General features: G+C 37.0%; 1 protein-coding gene across 1 annotated transcript in view; it reads left to right on the top strand.

Moving 5' to 3' along the window:
* Positions 1-1,608: 1,608 nt before the first annotated feature.
* Positions 1,609-13,782, top strand: part of LOC128651978 (probable sodium-coupled neutral amino acid transporter 6) — a 95,189-nt gene continuing 83,015 nt past the window's right edge. Inside the window, exons 1-2 of the mRNA XM_053704937.1 lie at positions 1,609-1,720; positions 3,932-4,002. Coding sequence (XP_053560912.1) covers positions 1,609-1,720; positions 3,932-4,002 — 183 coding nt within the window. The remainder of the gene's footprint in view (positions 1,721-3,931; positions 4,003-13,782) is intronic.

Here is a 13,782-nt window from a genome sequence, read left to right as displayed (position 1 = left end):
GCCATCCTGAAAGAAAATTATTTTATTTGCACCTCTTAATCCCCTGCTTTGTCTTTCCTACCTGTCAGTTTAACATATAACTGAGCAGCGAAATGTAACAGGGTATTACAGAGCAGTGGGAGGGCTTAAAAGCTCTTGTTGTTTGGGATTCTTTGCCTCTTCCTACTAGTGGGAATTCAATCCCACACCTCAAGGCTCGTGGACTCTCACCATCCTGAAAGAAAATAATTTATCAGGTAGGACATGCATTTTGTTTCTATTTACTACACTACGTGACCTTAGCAGGACTAAACTTCCAATAGAGGTGGTTAAACACAAGGACTGTAAAATTAATGCTCGATTAATGTGATTAAAGAATGTTATTTGCTTGGTTTAAAGGGACAGTCTACTCCTAAATGAGATTTCATGATTCAGATAGAGAATGTAATTTTAAACCATTTACATTTATCACCAATTTTGCTTTGTTCTATTTGTATTCTTAGTTGAAAGCAAAACCTAGGAGGTTCATATGCAAATTTCTAAGCCCTTGAAGGCCGCCTTTTCTCTCGGGGCATTTTGACAGTTTTTCACCACTAGAGGGTGTTAGTTCATGTATGTCATATAGATAACACTGTGCTCATGCACGTGGAGTTCAAGTGAGCCTGCTCTGATTGGCTAAAATGGATGTCTGTCAAAAGAACTGAAATAAGAGGGCAGTTTGCAGAGGCTTAGATACAAGAAAATCACAGAGGTAAAAAGTGTATTTATATAACTTTTTTGGTTGTGCAAAACTAGGGAATGGGTAATAGAGGGATTATCCATCTTTTTAAAAAATAACAATTCTGGTGTAGACTGTCCCTTTAAGTCATTTGGTTGTGGAAAGAATATGATGCTATGATTATCTTGGGATTTTATAAATTTGTGTTTAACAATATCGTTTCCACTTATGAACACCAAACAACAATCCTGTAGTTCAGTAAATATGTGTTGATTACAAGGCTGGCGTGCACTTTAAATGGTAACGAAAATAATAATTGAGCTGTGTTGAATGATCTTTCTCAGGGTAAAGTTCCACGTGATGCCTCATTTAGTCATGAACTAAAAGTATCTCCAGCTCTGCTGTCGTCTGTAGTGTGTAATCCATACTAGTCGTGCAGAGCAAACACTTTACAGGAATTCAGCCAATACTGCAGTGCCCTTGCTGTATCTCGGCTTGCAGCTGTTTCAGTATATTTTGCAAGAGATGATTGATTCATGACATACAGAGGTGCTGGCTAGCGAGTGCGAGAAGGCTCACAGTTCGTACTGACTGGGTGATAGGAACATGGACAGCTGCCTACTATGGGGGAGTGAGGTAAAATGTGGGACCAGGTGTTCTGATTGTTAGGGAATAGCTTTAAACGCTTCATTTCCAGGAGTCTTATGAACGGAAGCATTTCGCTGCTAAAGGAATGCTTCCTGCCAATGATATCACTGTTACCAGAAATAACCATTAACCTTTCATTACTAAATTGTGCAGCTAATGAATTCCGGAATCATTTGGGAGAAAGAGAATCTTTCACACAAAAAAAAAAAAAAGGATTCCAGCAAGACTGGCAGCAGTACTTCTTGGCTCTTATCTCCGATAACATGATTAGGACGAGACGCTGCTTCCTTAAATCTAAAGATTACCTTAAATACTCCCAGCCTCTGATAAACATCATTACTGGAGGAGTCTTGTTACCCTGCAAGAAGCCACCCAGTAAGTGACAATTTGTATTGAATCAAAGGTCACTTGGTTGGCGAGATACAGAAGCATAGCACGTCCGTTTACAAATAGTGGTCAGGGTCTATCAATAGAAAACCTTCTGGCCATGGGATAACTTCTAGTCCTTTAGAAAAGCTTTTTACAAATATCATCCACTATATGGGAATATTTGTAAATAAATCACTTGATAACCTTTTCTAAAACATTAGAAAAATATACTTTAATATATATGACTTCTTACCAGGGAAATCTAGTTATTTCTTAAAGGGACATTCTAGTTAAAAAATGACAAGCTCTAATTCTTTGCAATGCTATATGATTAACCCCTGAACAGGAATTAAATACATAGGTAATGCCCCCGTTTGAGTCACAAGTGCTGCAGCTGCTGAGTTCTTTGTGGCTCCTGAGCAGGACTTTAGCTATGTCCCTTTAAAAGCACGTCCCTTAAATGTTTGGCTAATACCGCCTAATGCCCCTTTTTGGATCTTTAGCTATTTATTAAACCCTTGTATGGGATTGGGGAAAATATAACTGCTTTATAAGTAATGAAAATTACCAAGAAGCTGAGCTTTCCACAACGAATGCAGCTAGATTGTTATTGCAGCTTATTATCATTTATTTGTAAAGCACCTCCATACTTTTTGAGAGATGAGTGCAGTACACAGTGACACTGATTTACGGGAAGAAAAAAAATAATACTGATACAGACAACAGATACGACAAAACCAATATAAGAGGAGGAGGGTCCTGGTCTGAAGAGCTTGCACTTTACAGCATTAATGCCTTTAAGTGATGTCCATGTAAATAAGTGATTACGTAGAATGGTTTTACGGTGTAAAAAATCTTTAATATGGTAATATTGTCAGGTAGAGTAGAATACATCATTCCAGGTATAGACCTAGTGACTAAGACTTGGTTATACACAACATTACCCCAACATACTGTATGGGACAGTCTGAGGTTAGAAACAGCCAGCGGTAGAAAATCAGAAGTGAAGTTATCAAACAGGGATCATTCACAGCACAGACAGGCAGGTACAATCAGAATCCAATAGTGTAGTCAAAAACCAAAAAGGCTGCAGTGTCATAAATAGGTGACAGATTTGCGCCAAAGACACGCACTTCAACGCATCGTGCAATAGCAATGCAAGTGTGACGGGGTCAATATAAATATGATGCAGTTTAAAATCAGAACTTGAAAAAGCTGTGGAAAATGATGCAATGGAAAGGTATAACAAATATCACAATAATAGGTTTTTAGGGCTCCATTTATCAATCATTTGGGGAATTCTCCTTTCTGTTCTCCTATCAGTTCTCCACAGCTCTACTTAGGAGAGGAGCACATGTGCGCCCATATTTATCATAAAAAAGTTGTTTTTTCTCCATGGGAGAGCTGAGGAGAGCTGGGGAGAACTAATGATAAATTTCTCCATTCGGATTAGTATCTTCTCCTTATTTATCACTAAAAATAAGCAACTATTCTCCATGTCAATCATATATAAACCAATAGAAATCTTTATACAGCCTTCCTAGTAGCTTTGTTAACGCCCCTCTTCAGCAAACTTTCATATAAGAAAATAGATCTACATTTTCATTGTTTTTTGTGCTTCAATTTTAGCGCTTTTTTATATCTTATTTTTTATGCCCCAATAGATATCATTTTTGTGCTCTGTTATATATTATTTTGGTGCTCCATTATATTTTTTTTTTTTTTTTACTGTATCATAAATTATTATTGCACTCCAATAACCATTATTATTGTGCTTTGTTATAGATAATTTTTCACCTTGTAGAGCCCTTTTTTTGTGTGTAACTGCTTCTACAACTGGTAGAGAATAGATTTCTAATGCTGTTCTCCACTTTAACTATGGAGAACTTTAAGGTAGGAACTTGCACGAGAACTTTCAGTCCTCCACAGGAGAATATAAATGATAAATTCGTAACTAGGAGAATTATGAGGAGAACTATATGAAATACGACTAAAAAGATCTAATTTAACCCTTTTTTTGGAGAACATGTTCTCCAAGGAGAGTTAGAACAGAGTAGGAGAATTTTACAGTCGAACTTGCCCAAGTATTTTTGAATGATAAATAGGAGAATTATTTCTCATGAGAACTTTTAGGAGAAACTATAGGAGAATTGGAATGATAAATAGAGCCCTTAGTGTTGTTCTATAACCGTATTCTCTGTTATCTTTTATTAACAGATAAAAAGGTGTACAATAAAGCAGAGATTAATAAACAATCAAGTGTATCAATTATAAATGTTACGGGTAAAGTAAGATATCCTGGTAATCCTAGGATGTACTCTGCTAAAATGGACATTACCCAAGCGGCTGTGCGTAAAGCTTGATATCCTGTAATTCCCCACTATTTTTTTTGCCTCCACCTGGGGGGGTTGAAGGGGGGCGCCCCCCCCCCCCGATCCTCTGGCATCCACCACAAGTGAACCTTGGGGAGTGAGGTTTACAAGGGGGGGATTTATGATATTACATCAGGCTTTACCCACAGCCGCATGAGTAATGTCCGTTTACTTGGTAGACCCATAGATAACATAGTAAACTTTAGGAAAAGATAAAAAAGGGAAACTTGAACCAGCAAACTATTTATAGTGAAGAGCAGACTGTCGTACCTATTCATATTCATGTCAGTAAGTAAGAGAGAGTGAGAGTGGCGAGCGGCAAATAAGGAGAAGAAGATAGAAGGGGAAAATAAAAAAAGAAAGAAAGAGGGGGAGGGGGTTCACAGGTAGAAAGTTGGGGGGGGGGGGCGGATTTCTGGCTTCAAATTCAATCAGGCATCATGGCTAAGCAATGTCATGCTGTCCGTATACCCCTCAAAGCAGCTGCTATCAGTTAGATAACCTATTCACGCCAAAGTTCTATCACCATCTCAAACGGTTCAAATTTGTGCACTCGTAGATAATGGTAGCGCTCCAGCTGGATCAGCTCTGAATCTTGTGTGGCCCAATCGGCAGTAGTAGGGAAATTCTTAGTCTTACAATGTTTAGGTATTTGTTTTTTCCGCTGTTGAGCATAATCAGAAAAAGTGTAAGTTTTGCAGTGTCCTTAAACTGCGGGAGAGAGTTGTACAGCAGTATTTCAGGTTTGGTAAATTTTGGTTTTATTTGTTTTCACAACTAATGTTAAAGGTGAAGGTAAACTTCTCCCACCTTTAAAATCAGATCCAGAATGTTAGTGATATTTTACATTTAGTTTCATTCATCAGTTGCAACAAAGATGCGCTGTCATTTACTTTTAATATAGATATACAATTTTAAGTGGGCTGCAGAGCGCAGGGTATTTGAAAGTCCAGTTTTCCTGTGAGCTAATGGTTTGAATTGTTCTCTAATTAGCGCTTTAGCTAGATCAAAAGTGCCATATGGGGAGAGCGCTGATTGGACAACAATTCAAACTTTTAGCTAACAAAAAAAATTTACTTTTGAAGTGGGCGGCAGAAAACGGGGTATTTTAATTTCATATCTATATTAAAAATTAAGTTATAGAGCAACCTTCATTACAACTGATAAATTAAACTCCATCTAAAATATCACTAACATTACGGATCTCTTATAAAAAGGGAGCTTTTACCATCACTTTAAGTTCTTTTGGCAAATTGCTGTTTGTTTCTAGATAGAGGTCCATTTTAAGTTTATATTTTGTTCTAAATTATCGTAAAATAATGCAAGAAGCCAGCAGGCATTTGACAAACAGTCCATATAATTATGCTCCTTTTCACGGAAAGTATTTTTAAATACAACTTAAAGATAGTTTATCATAACTGTGCATTTAAGGAACCAGAGACTGATGTGGTCACAGGCTGCGGTGCTCTCTACAATGGAAACAAATGTTTACATGAAGCTGACGTTTGTTGAAAACATAAACCATTACGAGTTTGCTGTGGCTCATTTTGGAAATGAACTGCTTTGAACTTGATTGAGATAACAGAATATGGCTAAGCACTTGCCTAAGGCACTCAACAAGGTTTGTGGGTCAAAGCCATGAATTCCTCTTGTTCTAGTCAGCAACTGGTTGGAAGACATATTTCATAGCATTGCATTTGTAGCTCTTCATATAACAGCAAACTTAATAAGGATGCATTAATTAAAACCTTTGGCTGCCAGAGAGAGACTGTGTAGGACTTTGTAAGTGCATATGATTGAACATGATCTTGTTTACTTATGTAGTAGGTTGTGGTATCATTTAGTTCATTATTAGTATGTACATATTAATAAGACAAAAACACTCACTTTTTCCAAATGTATTTGTAAGAATGGGGTTTTAGTACCATATTTTAACCAAAACAAATAAACTCACCCTCCTACACCAACCCTTTTTTGTAATATGTTTTAATATGTGATGCATTTAAACCCATTTTATAAAATGAAGTTTCAGTCTCCACTGTAGGAAACTGATGACTGACTGTATAACCTGGTGCAGTGAGATATGGAGTTTGTGAGTAATCAACTGGCGTATTAGTTTAGAAAGAAATGACCTAAATGGGATTACATTATTTTTATTTCTTTAGAGTGCAAAATAAAGGAATTTTTGATGATTTGCTAAGTTTGTTTAGGATTGTGTTATACGTTCAAATAGGTAAAGTTTGAAGTATAATGTGTGTGTGTGTATATTTTTATATATATATATATATTTATATATGTTTGTGTGTGTGTATATATATATAGAGAGAGAGGAGAGAGACAGAGAGAGATGAATAAGAAACACCTACGATATAGCCAAAAGTTCTCCCCTTCCTCTCCAGTAGAGATATTACCTTTGAGAAAAATATCCTATTTTTGTAAGACTTGTACTATTTTTCAATAAAGCGAATTAACTTCTAACGTTTATTAGTGCTTACTTAGATTGTTGCCTTTCTACACATCTTGGGTCCCCCCTCCAAGTATCACTGCTTCTTTGAAGACTATATACAGTATATGTGTGTGTATATGTTTTTGAGTGTGTGTGTGTATATATATATATATATATATATATATATATAATATATATACTATATGTAGATATATATATATATATATATAGATAGATAGATATAAATGTGAGTGTGTATAGGGATGCAATTAAGAAAGTTAAATTAGCAATAGATAAATATGCACACACAATTTTTTCACACACATCTGCCGAGTATCACTTGCTGTGTAACATCATCATGTACACAACCTATGGCCATATTGCAGTATTTTGTGTACAAGTTAATAGATTTCTAGCAATATTTAATTTTAACAGCAATATTTTTGCTACCACTTGTAATGGGGAAATGATCTAATTGTGCTGTACTACACTTTAATAGGTTATGTCCCTTTTAAGTATTTTGAGAAGCTGGGTATGGGCAGTAGACTATGTGTTGCAATGTATAAAGACATTTGAGAAGCTGGGTATGGGGCAGTAGACTATGTGTTGCAATGTATAAAGACATTTGAAAAGCTGGGTATGGGCAGTAGACTATGTGTTGCAATGTATAAAGACATTTGAAAAGCTGGGTATGGGCAGTAGACTATGTGTTGCAATGTATAAAGACATTTGAAAAGCTGGGTATGGGGCAGTAGACTATGTGTTGCAATGTATAAAAGACATTGAAAAGCTGGGTATGGGGCAGTAGACTATGTGTTGCAATGTATAAAGACATTTGAAAAGCTGGGTATGGGGCAGTAGACTATGTGTTGCAATGTATAGAAGACATTTGAGAAGCTGGGTATGGGGCAGTAGACTATGTGTTGCAATGTATAAAGACATTTGAAAAGCTGGGTATGGGCAGTAGACTATGTGTTGCAATGTATAAAGACATTTGAAAAGCTGGGTATGGGGCAGTAGACTATGTGTTGCAATGTATAAAGACATTTGAAAAGCTGGGTATGGGGCAGTAGACTATGTGTTGCAATGTATAAAGACATTTGAAAAGCTGGGTATGGGCAGTAGACTATGTGTTGCAATGTATAAAGACATTTGAAAAGCTGGGTATGGGCAGTAGACTATGTGTTGCAATGTATAAAGACATTTGAAAGCTGGGTATGGGGGCAGTAGACTATGTGTTGTATAAAGACATTTGAAAATCTTTGGGTAGTTTGTACTTGAGTTTGCTATGTGTTTAGTGTTCTGCAAGGATATAAATGTGTTTTTGTGGCATTTAATGTTTGTATCAGGGAAGCAATCTAGAAGAACAGATGGTCATTTGCTTTCATGAATATCATTTATTGATACAAATCCTACGATTAGTGGTTAACGCATTAGATGCTGCTTTTTCCTTTGTTTATACATCAGGGTGTGCTATAAGCTGTAACCGGTCTGTAGCCTTTTCTAACATTCTTCTTCTTTCTCCTGCTTTGAGGTTCACTTGACTAGTCACCTTCTGAAGCCTTCTTTGACCTATACTTCGCTTCCCAGGGGTATTTGGAATTTCTCCTAGGGAAATGTCATTCACTATCTAAGTTTACAAACAAACAATTAGGCTTGTCACCCCTTTACAAATCAACTTTCACACAGACCCATTGCACTATTGAGATCTCACTACATAATACAGCACATAGCCTGCAGTCCGTATATTGGGTTACACATAATCTCTTTCTTAGGGCTGGAATTATCTACTAGCGAATATGCGCTATGGATTCCATTGCAGATGAATGTGACCTTTGCAAAGCCTGTACGGACACGGGGCGCTACAGGCAGCAGGGAGATCGTCAGGTCAATATGTTTTCTTATAAAATGATCAGCATTTATTTGTAAAGCTCCACCAAATTCTGTAGATTTGCATAAATGATTTATGGTAAAAAAGAAATACAGATGCATAAACTAAGCAAAACAAATTATCTTCTCTTGTATCCTTTGTGTGTAGCGGTAAACTTATGTAGGCTTAGGAGTGTACACGTGTATTTTACATTTTAGTGCAGCATTATTTATAACATTGCTGCTAACGTGGCATACACAGCTGCTAAAGACACGTGCATGCTCCTGAGCTCCTATTAGCATTCCTAGATTTAACTTCAACGAAGGCTATTAAGACAGCTAAGCAAATTTGATTTGAGATAGAAATAATTTTAAATGCATGCTTTTTCTGAATCATGAGGATTTCATTTTAATGTTACTGTCCCTTTAAAAGGAAATGAAACCCATAATATTTCTTTCATTGTTCAGATAAAACGTACATTTTTAAACAACAACTTTGCTGTAAACCAGGGGCTAAGCTGAGGAGTGTGCTCGTGCCTGCAGCTCTATTGGGCAGCAGTTTTGCAAGAAGTCTTGTTATTCATTTGCAAAAGCACTAGATGGCAGTACTTTTCCCTGTCATATAAGTGCTCCTGACACGTGCATACTACCTACCTAGATATCTCTTCAGCAAAGGGAAACCATGAGAATAAAGGCAAATGTGAAACTTTTTTTAAATAATGGTATGCTCTATCCTCATCAGAATCACACAAGAAATCATTTGGGTGTCATGTCCCTTTAATACAGGCGGAGGAGAGTCCTGCTATGAAGATCTAAAATCAGACTTATTGTTTCTGAGATGTCGTTTAAGAACTTAAAACTTGTGGTCTACAGCAGTTTTGGAAAATTAAAATTCTTTTTTTTTTCTCTTAAGAAAAATCCATTCTTTTTGCACGGCTCTGTGGGATTTCATAAGGCAGTTTACAAATATTTTGAGTTATTGTAATCAGATTAAGCATTTTAAGATTTAATTTGTTAAAAAAAACTATTGGTATGGTGGTGTCTCCTGCTATTTCTATTTAGTCTTTGTGGAAGCAGACCATGAATTTTAATGACGCATATGCAACTAAGCATTTATATACAGATCATAATAGATAGATGTTATCATTATCGGTTATTTGTAGAGCGCCGATAGAGATAGATGCTTGTCATAGGCATTAAAGGGACAGTCTGCACCAGAATTGTTTTTGTTTAAAAAGATAGATAATCCCTTTATTCCCCATTCCCCAGTTTTGCATAACCAGCACTGGGTTTTACCTCTTTGATTAGTTTTATATCTTAGCCTCTGCAGACTGCCCCCTTATCTCAGTGCTTTTGACAGACATACAATTTACCCAATCAGTGCAGACTCCTAAATAACTCCACAGGAGTGAGCACAATGGTATCTGTATGACACACTTGAACTAGTACTGTCTAACTGTAAAAACTTTAGGTTTTCAACTGTTTAGAAATCCGTTTGAGCCTACCTAGGTTTAGCTTTTCAAAAATACCACCAAGGGAACAAAGCAAATTTAATGATAAAAGTCAATTGGAAAGTTGTTTAAAATGGCATGCCCTATCTGAATCATGAAAGTTTAGTTTTGACTAGACTGTCCCTTTAATATGGGGTTGGTCCCCCACTTGGCAGCTATAACAGCCACAACTCTTCTCGGAAGGCTTTCCACAAGAGATACTTTTGTTCATATTGAGTGTGTATGTATATATGTCCATGAATGCCGATTCCCTTTTTACCATCTTAAAGCAACACATTTTGCCAGTCCCTTCCTTCTAAGTTCACTGTGGCTGATAATGCTCCAGGGGGAAGCAGAATTTTGGATGGATTGTAGGGCAGAAAGGGTCACTGTTTCTCTTCTTGGTGTCTTAACATGGTACCCACATGGGGATTACGTCTGTGGCTCAGTCAGGCAGTATTCTGTACAGTCTGTTAGGTTAATACTTATGCTCTGAGCCTAAATAGGTATTGTGCCCTGCGGAACCATAAGAAACGGTGTTCTCTGTGCATTGGAGAAATCTATTTAGCACATTTTGCACACTTATCCCAACATGCTTTGCCAATACCCCTGTTGCATTTGTGCCTTCGGCTATTTCAGACTTTATAAAATAAATTAAAGAGACGCTGAGTTTGTAGATGCAGCCATTACTCATGTTTCCAAGAAAATGATTTCTTTTTTCCCCAAGATGATTTTTACGTTTTGAGAGATGCAGATTGAAAAGAATTATTTTTTTTTACAATAAAGTGTTGTGTTCTATACTATTTTGGCTATGAACACGAGGATAATGGTGACTACAAATATAGAAAGACATGCTCTGTGATTAAAGCACTGGGAAACAAATTCTAGTTCCAAGACGCATGTAGACAATCAAAGATTCTCATTTTTAAGTGGCCCAGTTTTTTATCCCAGTCCTCGAAAGATGATATTGGCAAAGATGTAGATACCTATAATACCCACTCAAAAGTTATTAAAACTTTAACTCAAGCTAAAAAAAACACTACTACAGGATCTTAAAAAAATAATTGTGACTTTTTTTTCAAACCTAATGCGTCTACATCAAGCATTACTCTGTGTCACATTTTGTAATCTGCAGGGTGTCCGCTTTAGCGCTTTATAGCGTTACGTTTAAGTGCCTGCTATTTCAGTTATTAATAGCACAAGAGGGTATGGTCAGTTGTATTTTCAAGCAGTGGCTCCTTGGGACCAACCTGTGTGATGATTCTATCACTTCTGCAAGAAGAGTTTTAGAACATAAAGCACCTTCAATAGAACAACCATGTTCAGTATTTAATCAAGACTAGGTGGTGGTATGTAGATTTATATTTTTTCCTCACATCGTAGGTTAGAATATGTTCCTGCTGTCCAGATAAGACATTGAATGGTAAACCATTACAGTTGATACAATCAGATAACGGAGGACTGGAGGAACACAAATTAGTTGTCTCTTATTGCTTGTGGTATAAGGTTACCAGGTCCTTGCTAGCAGATAGCATTGTTGAGGCATGTGAGATAATGAAGCACCTGTTCTAGATGGAGTCAGAACTCATTCTACAAGGGCAGTTTCAACTTCTTGGGCAATAGAGTCAGAAGTCTGACTTGAAATGCTATCAGATCTGGAAATCACCTAACAAGTTCCTTTCTTACAAATAGTCCACTGAGAGTCACAATGATTTGGATAGAAGAAATGTAATTATTTTCTGCCACAATAAAATATCTTTTTGAGTATTTAAATTTTTTTGTCTCTTTTAGTACAAAACTTTGAACTGCTGTGTACGCCTCTAACTGAGCGTTAGATTCCCTGAGCCAATTTAGAAATTAAATTAAAAATGCAGCAAGTTTGTCTTGTTTTTCAATGTAACACAAAGATTCCTTCTATTGTCATCCTCCTCTGAAATATTACTAAAAATAAAATTGATTTGGAAGAGGAGTAACTTTTAAGGTGGAGTGGTCATTACTTTGCACTCCCTGCCCTTAGTAGGGGATGGTTCACTGGTGAGTATTATCTAGGGTTATGAGCCAACATATACATTTTTCTATTTTAGTTTTAGTTTTTCTTGAATCAAAAGGGGTTTCTGAAGACTTTTGTTAAACAGAACTTTTGTCTTTTCACACATTTGTAAAATATTATAGCTAAGAGCATTCCTCAGTCGCGGCAGAATTAGGAAGCCTAGTGCTTTCTTCTATATTCAATGAAAAATAAAGTTCACAGTATTATTATTTCTTTCCTAAGATATGGTGAGTCCATGGAATCATCAATTACTAGTGGGAATATAACTCCTGGCCAGCAGGAGGAGGCAAAGAGCATTACAGCAAATCTTCTGTATATGTCACTTCCCTTACCCCTAATCCCCAGTCATTCTCTTTGCCTGCGGTGCAAGGAGGAGGTGAAGTTTTGGTGTGTGATCTACAATCAAGATTTTTTTATTTTAAAGCAGAGTAGGTTTGCTCTGATCTTTCTAAAGGATCTAGCCTTAGCCATGTCAGTCTCTTCAGTAGGGCAGTGGTGGCTTTTACGCAATTGGGAACTTGTGGGGTACAATCCTCACTGCGTTTTCCCAAAACATTTTGCTTCCCTGTATTTCCACAGGTCCATGAGAGGGTTGGCATCCTCTCAATCCAGGAGGAGCTTCCTGCTGCCGGACAGATAAATATTAAGGTAAGTGCCAGTTTTATTTTCTATTAGCAGGGAAAAATGTGGCACTTATTCAGCTGAAACCTGCAGGGAGACATTTTTTATTATTCCTGTTAGGTTGCAGGTTTTATGGCAGTTTTTGCAGGCACTGTTAATGAAGGAGTTATTTATTTTATTGATGACTCCGTGAGGATCAGTTTTTAGTAATGATAAAGATTATGTTCTTTTTGCGGGGGTTTTATTGTTTGTTTTTAAGCCTGTTTTTCAAGAAAGTTGGGTTTTTTTTTTAAAAAAAAAAAGGCTTTTTTTTCAGCTGTAGGACCGCCCCTTTTAGGAAGGTTCTGATTCTGTGATGACAGAGTACTTTTTGGCGCTTTTTCACGTCCTGTAAGAGTGAGAGTATTTCAGATGCTCTGCTGTTAGAAGGCTTCGTGCTGTTTTTGCTTCTCTGGAAATCCGGATTGTAAACGGGATCGTATTTCCCTCAGTTTGCTGTGGGTTGCCAGACAGGTAGGGCACCTCAGTAATTCTGCTGAGGTGTAGAGTGTTGCCTGAGGTATGAATTTAAAGGAAACCTTTATTTAGGGATGTTTTTTGGTTCTGTATTATATCCTTTGTTAAAAGATAAATAAAAAAGTTACATTTCTCCAACATTGGTGTGTCCGGTCCATCGGCTTCATCCTTACTTGTGGGATATTCTCTTCCCCTACAGGAAATGGCAAAGAGAGCACCCAGCAAGAGCTGTCCATATAGCTCCCCCTCTGGCTCCGCCCCCCAGTCATTCTCTTTGCCGCTCTGAACCAGTAGTATCTCCACGGGATGGTAAAGAGTATGTGGTGTTAGTTGTAGTTTTTTATTCTTCTATCAAGAGTTTGTTATTTTAAAAATAGTGGCCGTTTGTACTATTTACTCTAAAACAGAAAAGGATGAAGAGTTCTGTTTAAAGAGGAGTATGATTTTAGCAGCAGTAACTAAAATCAATTGCTGTTCCCACGCAGGACTGTTGAGCCCAGAGAACTTCAGTTGGGGGGAACAGTTTGCAGACTTTTCTGCTCAAGGTATAATCAGTCATATTTCTAACAAGACATGCTAATGGTAGAAGACTGTCATTTTTCCCTTAAGGGGTAAGTAAGCCATTTTCTCAGACTCATAACAGATTAAGGCTTACAAATGGGCTATACACTGGTTGACACTATTGTGGGCTAAATCGATTGTTT

This window comes from Bombina bombina, chromosome 1 (genome assembly GCF_027579735.1).
Source record: "Bombina bombina isolate aBomBom1 chromosome 1, aBomBom1.pri, whole genome shotgun sequence".
NCBI classification, from domain to species: domain Eukaryota; kingdom Metazoa; phylum Chordata; class Amphibia; order Anura; family Bombinatoridae; genus Bombina; species Bombina bombina.
This window is presented reverse-complemented; position numbering and strand designations above follow the sequence as displayed.